This window comes from Vigna unguiculata, chromosome 3 (genome assembly GCF_004118075.2).
Source record: "Vigna unguiculata cultivar IT97K-499-35 chromosome 3, ASM411807v1, whole genome shotgun sequence".
NCBI lineage: Eukaryota > Viridiplantae > Streptophyta > Magnoliopsida > Fabales > Fabaceae > Vigna > Vigna unguiculata.
Genome location: NC_040281.1, coordinates 23,331,262 through 23,349,504, shown reverse-complemented (window position 1 = coordinate 23,349,504; position 18,243 = coordinate 23,331,262). Strand labels below are relative to the sequence as shown.

The 18,243-nt window shown below is 32.8% G+C and overlaps 1 protein-coding gene across 1 annotated transcript; it reads right to left on the bottom strand.

Annotated features, from left to right (window-relative positions):
- Positions 1-9,795: 9,795 nt before the first annotated feature.
- On the bottom strand, positions 9,796-12,561 carry LOC114175672 (selenoprotein F). The gene is made up of 4 exons (XM_028060453.1): positions 12,307-12,561; positions 12,055-12,113; positions 11,095-11,276; positions 9,796-10,228 (listed from the first exon to the last, which is right to left on the bottom strand). The coding sequence occupies exons 1-4, from the start codon at positions 12,479-12,481 to the stop codon at positions 10,156-10,158; spliced, it is 489 nt and encodes a 162-aa protein (XP_027916254.1). The 5' UTR covers positions 12,482-12,561; the 3' UTR covers positions 9,796-10,155.
- Positions 12,562-18,243: the final 5,682 nt, after the last annotated feature.

Sequence of the window (18,243 nt, the reverse complement as noted above, 5' to 3'; positions counted from 1 at the left end):
AAATTTCAATCCCTTGAATTCTCAACAAATGAACTCATGCATTAATTTAAGATTAGTAATGAACCAAGTGTTATTCCTAGATACAAGCATCCATTAGCTATATAATTTCAAGTTAAGATTCTAAATATATTTTCCAACACCTCAAGAATCACAAATCAAGCATTAAGCAAGGAAATTAAATACTAACTTCATTGGAAAAACATATATATATATATATATATATATATATATATGTATGTATGTATGTATTAACAACACAATTTTACACAAGAATTCAATGTTTCACATCTAATCTCAACAAATAGAAATTGCTCTCCATGGTGGAGAACCTAGGATTTTACAAAATTGAAGAATAAAGAAGAAATTGGAACCATAAAGTAGAAGCAATCCTTCTCCCAAGGTTTTTGACAATTGCTTCATGATCCAATTGTGCCTCTCATTGGCATCTTTGTCTCCAACTTTGTAGTCCATCATCCTCTCTAACCCAAAAAAGGTAAAACCTCCATGGATGAAGAAGGAGACCCAAGAAGGAGAAGGAAGAGTTTTCCAACACCCCTAGCAACCTCCAAGAGCCTCTTCCAAGTACCCAAGGTGTTTCTATTCGTGAGGATAAAACTCTTGTAGAAACATGATTAAATAATCAATTTCGCATATTGGGGTTGATATTCTCGCCCAACGACTTCATTCTCGTCCAACGAGTCCTAAAATTGATGCTTTTTAACTTGTAACTTGCTGGGCGAGTCATATTTTCGCCTAGCGACTCAAATAATGCAGTTTTGTGCTATCATTTTCGTCCCGCAGCCACAAGCTCGCCCAACGAGTCAACCTGGCGCCCAATGATGGTTTTTTTTTGCCTTCTGAGGGTGGTCCAAGGCAATATATACCTATAGGTGAGTCATTTCTCCATTTTTGCAGTGCTAGGCACGATTCCGGTGCCCCCCAACATGGGTATTTGTTTAAAAGTCAATCTTTCTTGTCTAATCATGCTTCCTTAAGTTCTAGCTTATTTTCCTCCACCATAATTGCTTCCTATTGACTTATTTCACACACTCATAATAGAGATTAGAATTAAAAAAAACATAAAATAACTAAAATACAAAACAATACAAGAACAATACAAGCTTGAGGATTAAACAAGTTAAAAACTATGGAGAAGTTGATTTTATTCATGAAACTTAACACCAATAAAAGGTAGAAAAACAATGTTATCAGATACTTATATGTCATCAATAGAGTGATTTATTTTGAGTCCATAAAGTATTTCAGCACCAGAGTTCTCAATTAAGACAATGTCATCCACATACATTAACGAAGTTGTAAATTCATCTCCATTATGTTTGATGAATAAAATATGATATGCATGCACACTAACATAACAAATGTCTTTAACATCTATTATTTTGGACTTTTTACATCAGTTTTATGTTTGTGTATGCAGGGCACTTAAATTTATGTCAGACACTTAACACTTAATATATATTTTTTTTGTTTTTTTAAAAAAAGTAATAATCGAAGCAATCATCATGAAACACATATGACAATCCCACAATGGCGATCTATGGAGATATATAGCATATCCCATTAAGATATACAACTCATACCTTGATGGTGCACTTGACGCACAAAGTCACCCCCACGAAACACTCATAACCATCTCGAAAAACCCATTAGCAATAAAGGAGACATTATTGAGTTTTCCAAAAACAAGCACACTTTGAATATGAACAAAATAAAAATTTAGAAAACTAACTTCGATACATAAATGCAATTGGACAAAATCGCTTCCCACAAGAAACCACCCACAAAAGATAAATAAATGAGTTATTTTGTTCACCAACAAAGTCTCTACCACACTCATGGTCGCTACCAGAGAAGAGAGAAGTTCCAAACATAGGTTTTGAGAGAAGAAAAAGTGAGGAAGAAAGGTTGTACGCAATATTTTAAAAACTCATTTACGTTAGACACCTTATTGTCAAACGTAAAACGACCCATTTATGTCGAACTTTATAATCCCCAGCGTAAATTTACGCTGGACCTTATATGACCTAACATAAATGAGACTTTTTATGTCGGGCCATTTGATGTAAAAATGTTGATCTTATTTACAAAAATGTCACCACGCTTCTTTAATGTCTAGTTCTTTATAGTGAGACATAAATCATGTAACCTAAAAGACTCATTTTCCACTAGTGGTGATTGCTTTGAACTAGATAAAATAAGTAGATCATAAAGCTTTTCATAACATTTACGTCTAGCTTGTTTGGGGTTGTATAGAGATTTTTTGAGTTTGCAACTCTAAGGAGTGTCATGGCCTCGCAATCCTTGAGGAATAGTCATATAAATCTATTCAAACAAGTCACCATGGAGGAAAGCATTACTCATGTTGTAAGATCCGCATAATTTAATTAATTAAATAATTAATTAATTAATAAATGCGGGTAGGTGGTGTAATTATGACAATAATTTTTGATGGTATGATGTGGAAAGTACTAACTCAAGTGGTTGAGAGTACTTTGATTGTGTGAGAGGACTTGGGTTTGAGTCCTATGTATGCAATTTGTGTGTTATTTAATTATTATTGTTTTAATAATACATTGGAGCATGTTTGTATGACATAATACTTGAATTGTGTGAGTTAGCATGAAACATGAATTTGCTTGGTGGTTTCGCTTTGATTTGGCATTGGTAAGGTCATAGGTTCGAACCTTGGTGAACTCAAATTTGCTTTCTTTTTGCTAAAAAGTAGTATGGCCTGAATATGAAAGGGTATAGACAACCCTTGGGGCTGGAAAAATAACTAAATGATGGGCCTTGAATAGCAATTAAAATACCATTAAGGCTATTTTCGTTTTTGCACTTAACACCACTATTAAGGCACCTATAAAAGGTCAGAATTTTGTGAAAAGAGGGTTTCTGCAATTCTGGTTTTGTATCTTTTGGGTGGGGAGCGAATTGGAGAGGATTGAGAGATTTCCTAGGGCAAATTGTGGAAGCACTAAGGGATTTTCGTGTTGGGCAAGAAGAAAAGCTGTAACCTTATACTTTTGCAAGGGGAAATTCCAGGTTAGGGGAGCTGGACCGAATTTTTGTAATTGTTGTTTTATATGCATGATTTGATGTGTGTTTGCCATGAGTAATTCATGCTAATGTATGGTCTGAATTTGGGGTTGGGTGTTTTGATATTGATGATCGAAATTTTATCAAATTGCATGACTAAGAGGGGTTTTTGCACCATACATGCTACTTTTGGTTCAAACGTAGATTTTGAGAACTACTTGAGGTCTAAATTGGTGTTCACATGTTGGTGTACTGCGTTCAATTGTTTGGCATGGATTAGAGTATGGTTTGGACCTTGTTGCAGTGGTTGCCTGCGTAACTTTGTGTAGAACTCTACAATTCATGCTCAGGCGAGATTAACAGAGAAGTGGGACTGATACTGCTCGTTCATCCCGCTCGGGCAGAGAGTGACAGTTTTGGACGACTAGCAGTCTCGCTTAGGCGAACGTCCCTCGCCCAAGCGAGAACTCGAAAGTTTGGGTGCTTGTTTGCATGTTCCGCTCAGGCGCGAAACCTTAGTTTATTTGGGCGAATGCTTGTCTCGCTCGGGCGAGAATTCCTTGCCTAAGCGAGAAATCGAGGTTTGATTGGTGGTTTGTGTAACTCGCCGCCTAGGCGAGGTAAGTAGTTCTGGGCGAGTGAGGGTCTTGCCCAAGCGAGAAGGAGCTCGCTTAGGCGAGACTTTGTAGGTTGCAAAGGTTCTGGAGGCTCGCCCAAGCTAGTGGGTCTAGCTTAAGCGAGATAGGCTGGACTGGTTGAACAAAGGCTTTTAGCCTAAGTGAGCGAGGGTGTTGTTGTGCGTTCAAGGCATGTATTATGGCTGTATTAAACGGATGAGATGGAAATTGTCAGGCGTGGTCTATAAGGCTTCTAAGATATCTCAATGGTGGGCTTGCTATTGTTCCTTGGGTTGTGGCCTGGAACGTATCCTTGGGTTGTGGCCCGGGATGGGGGTTAAGCACGTGGCATTCTATGGGTTGTGGCCCGGAATGACTTCCCTTGAGTTGTGGCTCGGGATAGCGGATGAACACGAGGAACCTTTGAGTTGTGGCTCGGGTTGGTGAGTGTTGTCGGTGTGAGTGTGCTGGTTGTGGCCAGTACGGATGGGTCCAGATGGATTGCCCTCCTCAGTGATTCACTAACGAGTTTGGTAGTCATGGGACGTTACGGACTATGTTCGTATTTGGGAACTCCACCTAGCGTTACGGTGTGTGATCCGTAGCATAGTCCCCGCACGTGTTCTATCGGTTGTGGCCGATAGGTGTGGCAGCAAGACGCCTTGAGATACTTAATAGAAGATGTAGAACACTGCTAGCATGGTTGTGGCCATGTGGAAGAGTTGGAACAAGTCTCCTTGATGTACATTGATATACATGGTTGTGGCCATATGGAAGGAAGGTAACGAGTCTTCCGCGAGGTGCATCGATATGCATGGTTGTGGCCATGTGATAGAAAGGGGAAAGTTCTTTGGGAAATGAAATGATATCATATATGGTTGTGGCCATACGGGATAAGAGAAGAGTTTGTGTTATTGGTGTATTTATTTGTTTATACATTTATATGTGTGTTTGGTGTACTTTTATGTTTTATCTTTTAGCTTACCCTATCTGTTTGTGTTTGGCGATGATCGTTACGCGGTACACGTGAGCAGATGATGTTGCAGGTGGAGCTGGTGAGGCTTAGTCCCTGAATGGGGGAAAAGCCTGGGAGTTTTATATTATTCGACTTTGAAATATTTTGTAAACTCTAATGAGAGGCTTTTTAATTATTTATAGTTTTTATGGTTTATGAACTTTGGTTATATTTAGAATTAATAAAAAGATTTAATTTCCCGTGTTTTTAGGAAATGATGTAATATTAAATGCAGTGCAATTAATTTTTTTTCTTTATTTTATTAATATTCGTAATATCCTAACGGGGTGTTACACATGTTGAGTTGTTGAAGTTTCCATTTATTTCCAAGAGTAAGAGTGAGGATGACACAAATAGTTGCCCTTTTTAACACGAGAGAGAATGTTTTAAAGATATCAATTCTTTCCACTTGAACAAACCCTCTACAACCAATCACGCTTTGTATCGTTCCACGCTTCCATCCGATTTTCTCTTAATTTTGTAGATCTATTTGCATCCTATGGATTTGACACCAACTAGGGTATCAACAATTTAGCAGGTGTTGTTAAGTTTTAAAGCCTTAATTTCATCTTTCATAACTTCAAACCAAAAGGAATCAAAACCACTTCATGATAACTTCAAGGTTCAACCTCAGAGGATAGATTCGTTATATAATGATGCTCAGACTCATAGATGTTAGAATAAGATAGAACAAATTGGAGAGGATGCAAACATTTATTTAGATGATGATTGATTTGGCTTCATCTCGACACTACAGATATGGTCTACAAGGTGAACATTGGGTTTGGTAGGTCGAGAATAATGTCTTAGGACAAAGATAATAGTGAGGCTATGGTGCAAATGAGTGTCAAGGGTGGAAATGAGAATCAAGTATCGTAGATTGATGAGAACTTGATTGTGGAGATATTGAGGGAATTTGTGATTGCAACTAAAGTGAAAAAGATGGTAAATGTCGATTTGGAAATGGGATAAAATTGGGTTGTTGGATGTTGTAAGTAGGAGTTAAATCCGGAATGGAAATTTGTATTAGGCTTTCCTCATGAAGGTTTTGGGCATTAATTGGCATAAGTAGAAGATCATGTTGGGCCTTCAAGGTAACCCAATTATTTTGAACAAAATGAATATTGATTCATAAAATGCGACACTTCTTGAGAAAAAAATTCTTTTGATTAGAAATTTAAAGTGACGTACCATTTTGTTCTAATTTGGAATCTAAGAAAAATACCTTCTCTAGATCTTGGGTCAAATTTTTTATGAGGTCCATTGGTTGAAGAATAACATGAAGACCCAAATACTTTAAGCATTGGAATATCTAGTTTATGATTATACAAAAGCTCATAAGGTATTTGTTTATTTGTGACTAGAGAAGGTATTCTGATAATAAGGAAAAGTGAATGTTTCATGGAATAGGACCGCAAATATTTAGGTAATTGAGATTGAAACACACGAGCACGTGAAACGTTAATAATGTGTTGAGATTATCTTTCCACACACCCATTTTGTTGAGGGGTAGTGTGATGAATGATACCCTTTATGATAAATAAATCTTTAAGAAAAAACTTGGGTCCATTATCTAAACAAATACACTTTATTTTGGAATCAAATTGATATTATATTAGAGAAATAAAATTTCATACATGCTTTTTAACTTCAAGTTTTTACTTTAGTAATACAACCAAAGTATATGTGCTAAAATCCTCGACAATGATCAAAAATATTTTTCCTTGTGAATGGAAACTTCGAACAAAGGACCTTAAATGTCCATATGGACTAAATAAAAAATCTTTAAGCTTTTACTAGTACTAAGATTGTAATAGTTTTCTTTGTTATCAAAATGAAAAATGTCATAATTCTTATTAAATTGACTTGGAATAAAAGGAAATTGTTCACATACCATATTTAAATAGTTTCTGAAAGGTGTCCTAATCTTAAATGACAAAGTTTAGAAGAGAAGATGGTGTGAATAATGTTGTTGTTAATGATATTTTGTTTGGTTGAGGGACCTTGGTTTCTTTTTTGATATATAGATGGTGAAGACCTTGCTCTAGATTATCCAAACCATCTACAACGAATGGTTGTCTTGTACAGTGCAAAAGAAATCACCAAAGATAAGAGTAAATTTATAAGTCTTAACCAACCTAGACATAGACAAGATATGGAATGAAATTCGGGAATAAAGAGGACATCGTGAAAAATGAAGTTTGAAGAAAAATAATTGTTTCAGAAATATAAGCAATGGCAATAGATTTATTTGGCAAATTAATTTGAATAATATTTATTTTAGAATAGCTTGAAAAAAACCCTTTAAAGAGGATGCATTGAGATTTCTAGCTCCTGAATCTATGATCCACGACACACTATGTTTACAAGTTGTGGAAGAAGTATTGTGTGTGAATTGTGTTTCACAAAATAAAGCATATAACATTAGAGTCATAACCATTTATTTGATTAAAACAAACATGAGTGAGATTGACACTTTTGGCTTGAACAAGGTTGTTCCTCGTAGCATCAGAAGGAGAGTTGGGCCATTGAATCAAGGCCATTAGATATTAGTATTGGGTTTGGGTCAAAGTAATAAGGCTTGAAGAAGCAGTTGGTTCATCATTGGGTCGATTGGAGCAATGTTGTTGGTAGAAGAATAAGAGTGACAGTTGTTGAACCATACGCGGCCAGGGTAGCGAGGGTGACTTGGTCGATAGTCATGTTTCCCCCACCAAATATCAATGATGTATCTGGTCTAGTGGCAATAAGCGCTTTTGTTGTTGGGCGACAAACCAAAGACATCGTGACCTTCACCAAAGGTGTTGGAAGCGTTGACAAAGCTATTGGGTTTAGTAGAGAAAGTAGGAATGACACTAAGGTGATGTTTTTGTTGAACCACTGTAGAAAGAAAATCGATCGACTCTTGAAAGTGAATCCATAAGCAAGATTTTGGAATGCACAACAGAAATATGTCCATTTAATCTCTTCAAGAATCTAATGACAAAATTATGTCGATGGTATTTCTTAGCCTCACAAGAATAGGTAACAAAAGGACAACAATTATCCAGTTTCTTTCAAGGAATACGACATTTTGGGCAATAAAGGGGAAAAAACAAATTCAAAAACTAGGATATGATGAGAGTGTTCGATCTCTCCCATGTAGAGTAAAGAGGTTCTTTGACTAAAGGGACCATGATTGTGCCAAGAATGTATGTCATTTTGTTTTAGGAGATGAAGCCCATATGGAAAGCACGAGACCAAGACTAATAATTGGTTCCATCAAGAACAGGAGTAATAGACACAGAGGAAAGCACATCACTATTATGGATGAAATAAGGACTTGATGGGTTGAGCATTGGGTCATTGGAACTAGAAACAAAAGGACTGTGTTTCTTTGGACTGGAGGGCGGTGTTGAAGACATGGGAGGTGTTGACCTATAATTACACTATAATTGTAAATATTAAAATGTCCTAATAGGCCCAATAAATTAAGGATTAGAGTATGAGATCCATATGATATATTAACTACTCGAAATAAGGGAATGATAATATTTATGAGATATATGATATTATATGATATATGATAAAAGTTAAATCTATTGATAATATTTATTCGTTAATATACAATAGATATCTCTAGGCCTTAAAATGTTATAAATATGTCATCATAGGAAGTACAATCCATCTCATAATTGTTTTTACACATAAATACTCACTAAAGTACTTTTTTACTGGTTTGAGTATTGGAGAGTTCTTGCAGGTAAACTTCTCCCTCGTGATGATTTGGAGTTTGATCACACGTCAATAACATGGGTCAACTACCTCAAAGACTATTTGGTCACACTTGATAAAAACAATCATAAAATAGACAAGAAATAAGATATTCTAGACACCGAGGTAATGATTTGAGAATGATTTTATGGATTGATTTCAAATAAAAATTCATTGTTATATACACGTTTTGCCTAACAAATTACAACTCATATTGTCGTGGAATGTACTCGATATCATAATAGAAAATGTTTACATAAATAGATATTTACAAGAATTAGAATGGGTTGAGAACTGGGTTATACAGGTTTGGGCCATTGTTCTAATATAAGGCATGAGTAAAGTCAATCCAAGACTGAAATGGAGTAGATCTATTGCTCATTTTTGGAAACCAGGGGACTACCCCTTTATCCATGTGAATTGTTGCAATCATACGACGTTGAGCATCCAGAGTATTATGATAATGGACAAAATGCTTTGCCTGGAAGATCCATGGAGAACTTTACATTCGTCGAAGTGAGAAAAATCGACTTTTACATTTCGCATCTGAAAGGATGGATGAGATGACATACCCCCACCCGAGTTAGTTACCTTGCATTTCGATACAAATTCACTCCATTACCACTGCTCTGCTTCAGCAAGGTATCAACCGCAATTTCCAAAGTCTCGTAACGGGACAGAGAACCAGTAATTATCGAAATTTTCTCTGTTTATCCACCAACACCGTTTGTTGAAAGCAATGAATATTCAAACATAATGAAACAGAATTTACAAAGAAAGGCAATACAGAGAATGTCAGAGCCCCAAAGAAAGAAAAGGACATTACACTTTTCATTCCCCACTTCACTCTCTCATGCTAATGCTACATATGCTCACTTTCGGACCACACAAAATCAACCTACTTGGAATTGCTCCCCACAATTTCCCTCTGTCCACGTCTCTGCAGTTATAGATTCGCCTTTCACCGTTCTTTCTAAATGAAGTGGTGTTGCTTTTAAACAAAATCAATCAACATCCTCCTCATGAGGGAAACTCCAACTAATAACATCCAGGGTTGCACTTTATAATAATAAAATAAAACCTAATAAGCCCCAAGGTATACCCTTCAGTGCCCTATCTATATTAAATTTGCTTCTATCTAGTTTAGTGTTAATCAGTTGAAGAATCTTTCATTTGGTAACAAGCAAAAGAATAATTCCTCATTTACGTTATTACCTCTATTATATAATGCCCCAACATGAATTACACTAATTTCCCAATCCACATGCAAACGCTACAAATAACAAACCACAATTAGTTCAAAAGTGTACACCTATTTCCCAAAAAACATGAATTAGAGGCTCACTAAAACAATTGAGTAAAGTTACATGACAGTTCATACATATACTTTTTTAAAAATGAATTACATTATCTATTCACGCATTATAACAGAAACGTGTTTGTCTTGTCCCAGAGAAATGATAGAAGACTGCAGTTGATATTTCATTTTTACAGCTGCCACAAAATCTCCAAAAAGGATATCGTCGTACTGAAATCACTTGTCACAAAATCCAGAATTATCTTAACTGGCCAACTAATGAAAATTTTTATGTTATTCAGGTCACTTGTAAACAGGGTAGTTCTCAAAGGCACTGTATATACTCCCCACTTTTTTTTTTTTTTTCTGTAAATGGGAATAACTCTAGGACATGCCAAACAATTGATTAAAGATTCTCAATTAGAAGCCAGACGCTTCACCTTCTCTCGCAGGAACTGCAGTATATGCTCACGCTTCCAATTATCAATCCTGTAACAGACAAAAATAAAAGACAATAAAAAACAAGCTAAACCTCATTCTCATTTAAATGACAAAAGAAAAGGATTATTTCTACTCCTAGAGAATATAATTTTCAACATCGCTTCTTTGTAACGAGAATCCGGCTACGTAATAGCTTTTGAATCACATTCAAGAAAGATTTCAAATTCATTGTGGTTATTCTTGGTTATGGCTGCAGTTTTATTGGAATCCACATAGCCATCAACAAAAATAAATTATTCCTTTTGGTAGACAAGTCACATAGTAATTACTAGATTCTTTCATATAAATGGAGAAATCAATCCCTTACAACTATGATACACGCATCTCCACAAGCTTAGTGCTATTCATCAAGTGCATAATGACTATTGTCTAACGTAAACCCAGAAAACCTTGTAAGAAAATGTTGCAAATGAAATGACTATTTATAGTCAACTTAAATTTAAACATTCGTAAAAATTCTACAATGTGAATCAAAATTATGTCTTTTCGTGTTTCTGATAGAAATATGCTGTTAGTTGGATTCTTTATAGTAAATACTATTGCCAGAGGTATTGGAGGTTCAAAGAAACATTATAGAGAAAACCATTAAAGAATAATTTAGAAATCAATGGTTTTTTCATAAATAAGATTCACAATGCAACATTATGACATTGTTTGGTCTATGCAGCTGACTTGATAGAGGGAAAGAACTTGGTTGCTGTATTATCCTTTGAATAACAACCACTAAGCATCTTTTAAACAAATCAACATTGTAATCAAGGCCCTACTATAAATTAGAAAATAAAACCAATGATAAACTCTGATAACAAGAAGCTAGCAAGGTACTAATATGCAGATAATAAATGAAATCTCACCTGATTGTTTCCTTTTGTTGACCCTCTTCATCCAACATAATCAGCTTTGGTGGAGAGTTAAAAACGTATTGAACTTTTACTGATGGAAATTTATCTTTTTCCTCTTCAATAAAGCCAACAACTTCAGGGTAGAAAACAAGTTTTCTCATGCAGACCTCCAGCAAAGCTCCAGAGTACGTAATCTAAAAGTTTAAACAATTAATGACAATATCTACCTTTCACCTTTTTGTTGTGTGTTGGGGAAGGGGAAAATTGTGGGAATGTTGAAATCACAAAATAATTGGAGCTACTGCAAAGTCAAGCTCATGAAGCATCATGGTTTTTATTTTTGCAAATATAAAACCCCATATAATGCCACTTTATTCTCACGTTTGTTACATGTTTTCTAGATGTTGTGAAGGAAATGACAAACGCAACGTTCAGATGTTTTCACTATTCTGACCATTTTGTAATCATCAGTAAAACTTATCAATTACAAATGAAAACATAAAATAAATCAAACACCAGGCAAGGGCATGTCTGTTTGAAAAAAAATTATTTCTTGTTTTTATTTCCCCTCATTAATAATCATAAAAAAGTTTCACTATTATGTCTTTGTTTCTTATGTTCAAACAATCGGTTAAAAATCATTTTGCTATATTCAGTACTTCCCATAAAAACATTTAGAGAAGAAAATAAAGTGAGTAAAAGGTGACTTCATTGTAAAGCAAAAATAAGAATGAAAACAGAAAACATTTTTATTCACACCATACAGGTCCTTAATCTTTCCATTTTCTCTTAACCTCAACAGACACAAATTTCTTTAGAAGATCGATTTAGTAATGAGAAGCTGCATATTTGTATCATTTGCAACCAGGTTATATTAGGTCTAAAAATCCATTTCAATCACAAGAAAAACTGGTAAATTATTGCCGAGATACAAAGCAAGCGATCACGTAGCCCAACCAAAACGAATCATACCTTGGTAGTGGCATCATCGGAGTCTTCCGTGCAACACTTGAGACAATCCGATACCAACTCTGCAAGCGAATTATAAGCTTAGAACAATTCTTGTGCTAACTCTGACAGAACCCTAGCTAACCTACTGCAACTCTAATCGCGCCTCACCGAGCAACATAATAACAGTGAAATTGGAATATATAAAACAAAGAAAAATTGAATTTGAACAATAAGTGATTGATTGAGAGAGAGAGAGATCGGAAATGTATTGACCTTCGTCTTTGACGTACTGGGAGAGAGTGTTACAGTCAGAGCACAAGGCGAGTCCAGTGAAACCAAGATTCTCGCATTCTCTCGAACTGAGTTGTTCCGATGACGCACGTAAACTCAATGCCGACACCACCACAATGAGGGCAACGCCATAGCCACCCATCAAACCCTTCGTCATCTCTTCCAATCGAACCGGAGACAGCGAAGGAGGTGAAAAGGCTTGGTTCTCTTACTTCAATCCTTCTATCTTTTTTAGGGCCATTGCTTCCTGCACCCCATGTTTTCTTCTTGCACCCTTCATATTTTTTAAATACAAATTATACCTTCACTGAAATTAATAAAAATGCAATGTTTGTTGGATTGTTTTGGTTTGTTGGGAAGGTTGAGGTGTGTGTCTCGGTGGAGGTCGGTAGTGCTTGGTGGTGGTCAGTACCTATTGGTCGTGGTTGATAGTTGGCTTAGGTCCTATTGGTCGTGGTTATAATTGGCTTAGGTGTAGGGATGGCAAATAAACTCGTCCTCGTGGGTATTGTCCGAACCCGTTCCCGTTTTGACGGGAAATCCCTGCATTGACCGGGTATGGATATGGATATGGGAAATCCCCGATTTTTTCAATTGGGTATGGAGATGGAGATGGGGATGAATATATCTCCGTCATATTTCCATCCTCGTTTAAATTATTAAAATATTCACAATTAATTAAGTAACCATATATATTCTTTTTATTTTTTATTTCTTCTAAATATTTGGTTTGTCATGAAACTCATTCGCATCTCTAATATATTTTTTATCTTATCATAATTTTTATGTAATTATGTTAAAATGATGTATGTCAATTAAAAAAATTATGTCTAACATTTGAATATTTCTATTATTTTTTAATATTTTTATTTATTGTATATTAATACTCTTAATTTAAGTGTTTAATAGCATAAACATTTCATTTACTTGGTAATATAAAAAAAATCTTTACTTATTATTATTAATTTTTATTTCATTTCAAGAACTCTTTTATTTCGCTAAAACAATTTTTGTTATTTCTCAACCATTGAGTATATATGTTGATATTTGAAAAGTTTTCTTAGACCTCTAAGATATTTTTCGTCTTATCATACCCTTAATTATACATTTGTTTTTCTTTGTTCAATTCTTTCCGATAGTCTCCAAATTGTTTATAAGACACACATTTGTTAATTTTTTAATATTTTTATTTTTGTTTATTTTCATCATGTAGAATACTATTTCGATAATTTTTATCTAATTATTTTTTATTTTCTAACTCATTACAATCATACTTTAATTTTTTCACTATAATTGTATAAATAATTTTTATTTACTACAATATAAAAATTTAATGTAATTTTCATGAATATTTTTTTATCACCATCCAACATATATTGGAGTTTAAAATATACAATACCTATGATAAAATTTTATTATGATTATTATTTGTTCTTTGCGTCATTTTTTTTATCAACCATTGAGTATATATGTTGATATTTGAAAAGTTTTCTTAGATCTTTAAGATATTTTTCATCTTATCATACCCTTGATTATATATTTGTTTTCTTTTGTGTGATTCCTTCCAATAGTCTCCAAATTGTTTATAAGACACACATTTGTTAATTTTTTAATATTTTTTTTGTTTATTTTCATCATGTAGAATACTATTTCGATAAATTTTATCTAATTATTTTTTATTTTCTAACTCATTACAATCATACTTTAAGTTTTTCACTATAATTGTATAAATAATTTTTATTTACTACAAAATAAAAATTTAATGTAATTGTCATGAATATTTTTTATCACCATCCAACATATATTGGAGTTTAAAAGATACAAGATCTATGATAAAATTTTATTATGTTTATTATTTGTTCTTTGCGTCATTTCTTTATCAACCATTGAGTATATTTGTTGATATTTGAAAAGTTTTCTTAGATCTCTAAGATATTTTTCATCTTATCATACCCTTAATTATATATTTGTTTCTTTTTGTGTGATTCCTTCCAATAGTCTCCAAATTGTTTATAAGACACACATTTGATAATTTCTTAATATTTTTATTTTTTGTTTATTTTCATCATGTAGAATACTATTTTGATAAATTTTATCTAATTATTTTTTATTTTTTAACTCATTACAATCATACTTTAATTTTTTCAATATAATTGTATAAATAATTTTTATTTACTATAATATAAAAATTTAATGTAATTGCCTTGAATATTTTTTTTACCACCATCCAACATATATTGTGGTTCAAAAGATACAAGATCTATATTAAAATTTTATTATTATGTTTATTATTTGTTTTTTGCGTTATTTTGATCAAGTGATGTATTATAACTTTTATTAGTGTATAAAATATAGATTCATTATAATTTAAAAAATTGAAGTAAACAAACATTTAAAATATATTTTAATTTAAATATTTTTTTCCTTTTATATTTTTTTAAAAAATATTTTTTCCTTTTATAGTTTTTTTAAAAAATATTTTTAAAGTTTATCAACTAGGTTTCATTAATGTTTGCAAATTTAATAAATGTTTTGGTTCTCATTAAATTTTATTTGGTATTCTAATCTAAAATGTAAACAGTTATAATTTATTTCAAAGTATTTGATATCAAAAAAACAACCATACTCCTAATATTGAATATTTGATAATATTATGTTTCCTTTACCGTAATTTTTATTATTTTATAAAAATTAGTTAAAATTAATATTAAAGTAGTAAGTAAACGGGTACGGGTATGGGTACGATATTATACCCGTTACTCGGTGGGGATGGCGATGGGACAAAAGTTTGATACCTGTTGGGTTTGGGTATGGGGATTGGGATGAATTTTTTTTATGGGGATAGGTATGAGATAGTGAAACCCGTCCCCGCCCTGTTGCCATCCTTACTTAGGTGAGGGTCGGGAAGAGCTTTCTACTACTATATTTGATGTGGGTAAATTGTTTTTGGTGTTTGAATTATAGTTTTAAATTTTGTAATATGTAGATTTTTTGGATTATATAATTTGAAATAAAAAATATATTAATTTTATGTATTTTGAATTGTATAATTTAATTTACATTTTGTATTGTACAATTTAAATATAATTTTTTATTCAAAGTTATATGATTTGAAACATAAATTTCTCTAAATTTTTGTATTATTAAGTCTCATTTTACATTATACATGATAATCCATGATGACATTGGAAGTTATTGTGTTAGTTTGTATTCACTTTAGAGAGACAGAATATTAGACTAAAATATGTGATGAGATACACAAGTTATCAAACATGAAAAAGTCTAATATAATGAGATATATAAGAAATGGAAATGAATTAGTTAGAGGAGATTGCCTTCAACCGTAGAATTTAATTCATGTGTGTGAAAAAGTAGTCATAGTACATTTTGTGCAAGGGAAGTTGTAGGATGATTGTCTCATTCCAATTGTGAACATACTATTGCCTAGTTATTGTTATGTGAAAGTTAAGCAATGGACCTCATTTTATACTAGTTGCATGCAAGTTTTTGGGCAAATGTTAATGGTTGCACTTACATATATTAGTCTTGCAGTTGATTAAGATGATTATTGTATGTTGATTGATTTGACTTAATTGTGATAGTTTCTAACAAGTACACGTGAGTAACCAATTGTGTTTGATGTACATCTATAAAAAATACAAAAGAGAAAGTACAAATAGCAAAATCTTGACACATGTCATCCTCTTATCAATCATCTCATTTTTCCATTTTAAAATTTAAATTTTTTTACCTTTTATAGTATTTTTAACATAAAAGAATAAAGAAATTCACAACATACCCTTTGTTCGCCAAGTGTACAATTTCCAATTCTAATTTTTCTTTCCCTCTCAAAATATCTTCTCTTCTCTCTCTTTGATCAAAAACCTTAGTCGTAGGTTTCAAAAAAATTAAAGTTATCTCTCTCTCATTTTCAAGACTTTGCTCTCACTCATTCTCCTCAGGTTTTAAAAAAATTAAAGTCTATCTCTCTCTCATTTTCAAGACTTGCTCCGACTCTTTCTCTTCCACTGTTATCTTATCTCTCTTCTCCATATTCTCCTCTACCTTATTCGTGATCCTCGATGTCCATAGCATGAAGGTCCCCACCTCTCCTCTTTTTTTAAGTTTTGTTTTTTCGTTTTTCATTTGCTATTGTATGTCCACAACATGAAGTTCTTGATTTTTTTTTTCATTTACAGCTTCCGTTTCTATATTTGTGTGGAGTTTAGGGTTTAATGTGTCATTGTTCATATATGTTATTATTATTTTTTTGTATTTTTTTGATATTTAATCTTTTGTTGTATCATTTTGTTAGAGGTTTTAGGTTTTTAGTTTTTTTATGAATGTGTATCTCTCATCGTAAAGAAATGTTTTTTAATATCATTTTTTTTTGTTTTTGTGTTTGTGTTTTGTTCATGTGGCTTTTTGGAGATGATTTTTATGATTTGGAGAACCAAGTTTGAACATAGTTGCAATCTAGTGAGAATATGGATAAATTGACGACAAGTTTTAGAGCATTACATGGGTAATTTTGATTAATTTGTCTCATAATTTAATATTGTTTTTGTAATACAATTATTCTTTTGAGATTAGTCAGATGATTTTGTTCTGGTGGAAGAGTTCAAAGAGGAGGGCTTGGAAATAATTATAATTTTGGATAAGTATATGTTTTGTTTAAGATATTTTAATTGAGAGAGTATAATGTAGAATTTCAACCATTCCTTATTTATTTATGCAAAATGTTTTTGGATTTCTTACAATTTGAAAATAAGAAAAACCTTTATTTTCCCGTGACAATACATGTTAGATAGAGATCAATTGATGCACTTTTTGTGTCTATTATAAAAGGCAATTTTAGTCAATGATTGGTTATTTTTGTGTCTTTATTACCATCTTTAAGTTTGCTCTGTAAAGTTTAACATGATATCAAACTACTTAGATAATTTGATACATTTTTCATATGACCAAGAAATAAAAGTATGGATATTATGAATCGTTGTTCAGAACAACTGCTACAACCTTTTAGTTTCATTTTTCACTTGGTTTGTGGCAGTTTCCCTCATTGTGTGGATAACTTTGTAACTAACAAATGCCATTGTAATTATGGCCTCTTATTTTAAATCATACTTATCATCATTATTTATAATTAGCCTTCAATTTTCTTTTTGTTTATGTTTGTGTGTTTTTATAGTATGAGTGTATAAGTTGGAATATTCCTCTTACAGCAGAAAAGCTAGAACAAGTAGAGAATAATTGGGCACACTCATGCTTTGGACCATTAATAGCACACAATGTTTGAAAGAAAGAGGTGAGTGACTCTTTTTATACAAGTAGAATTTGTATGTCAATGTTTTGAAGTTTCATATGGATTATTGAAGTTTTTCATCGATGTAAATTTTTTATGTTGAAATCCTCTTTGGGTGATTATCTCTCACGTAGTTGATGTTGTATACTGATTACATGTTTGGTGTGGATTTATGTTGCATTTTCTAAAGATTGCTAAATATCTTAATCTGATCATGGAGCTTGTTAGTTTGTTTCAAGTTCACTACAAAAAATTGAGATAAATATGGTGGTTTTAATATCGTAGTTATGAAAAACTGCCATAATTTGCTTTATAATACGACAATTTTATAATTGCCACATTTTGTATGCAAAATATGGCATTTACAAGCGTCATTATACTCCCATTATACATCTTTCTTGGCAGACATCTTTTTCGTGGTGTTATCTTTTCCTCACAATACTTTTTTTATTCATCTCTCATTTAATTAATTTTTTTATTACCAAATAAAAATTGAATTTTAATATAGTGTTTGTAGGAGACAAGACAAAGTGAAGACAAAACCTAGAAAATCCACTCAATCATCCCCACCCTCAGCCAACACCTAGTTGTTTCCAGAATGCCTCATTGTGACT

Bases quoted from the DNA above. Each gene is read 5' to 3' on its own strand.
- LOC114175672 (XM_028060453.1), bottom strand. From the start codon at position 12,481: ATGACGAAGGGTTTGATGGGTGGCTATGGCGTTGCCCTCATTGTGGTG. The intron at 11,277-12,054 runs GTATGATTCGTT...TTAAACTTTTAG, and splicing joins CCGATGATGCCACTACCAAG to ATTACGTACTCTGGAGCTTT. The intron at 10,229-11,094 runs GTGAGATTTCAT...TGTCTGTTACAG, and splicing joins CAACAAAAGGAAACAATCAG to GATTGATAATTGGAAGCGTG.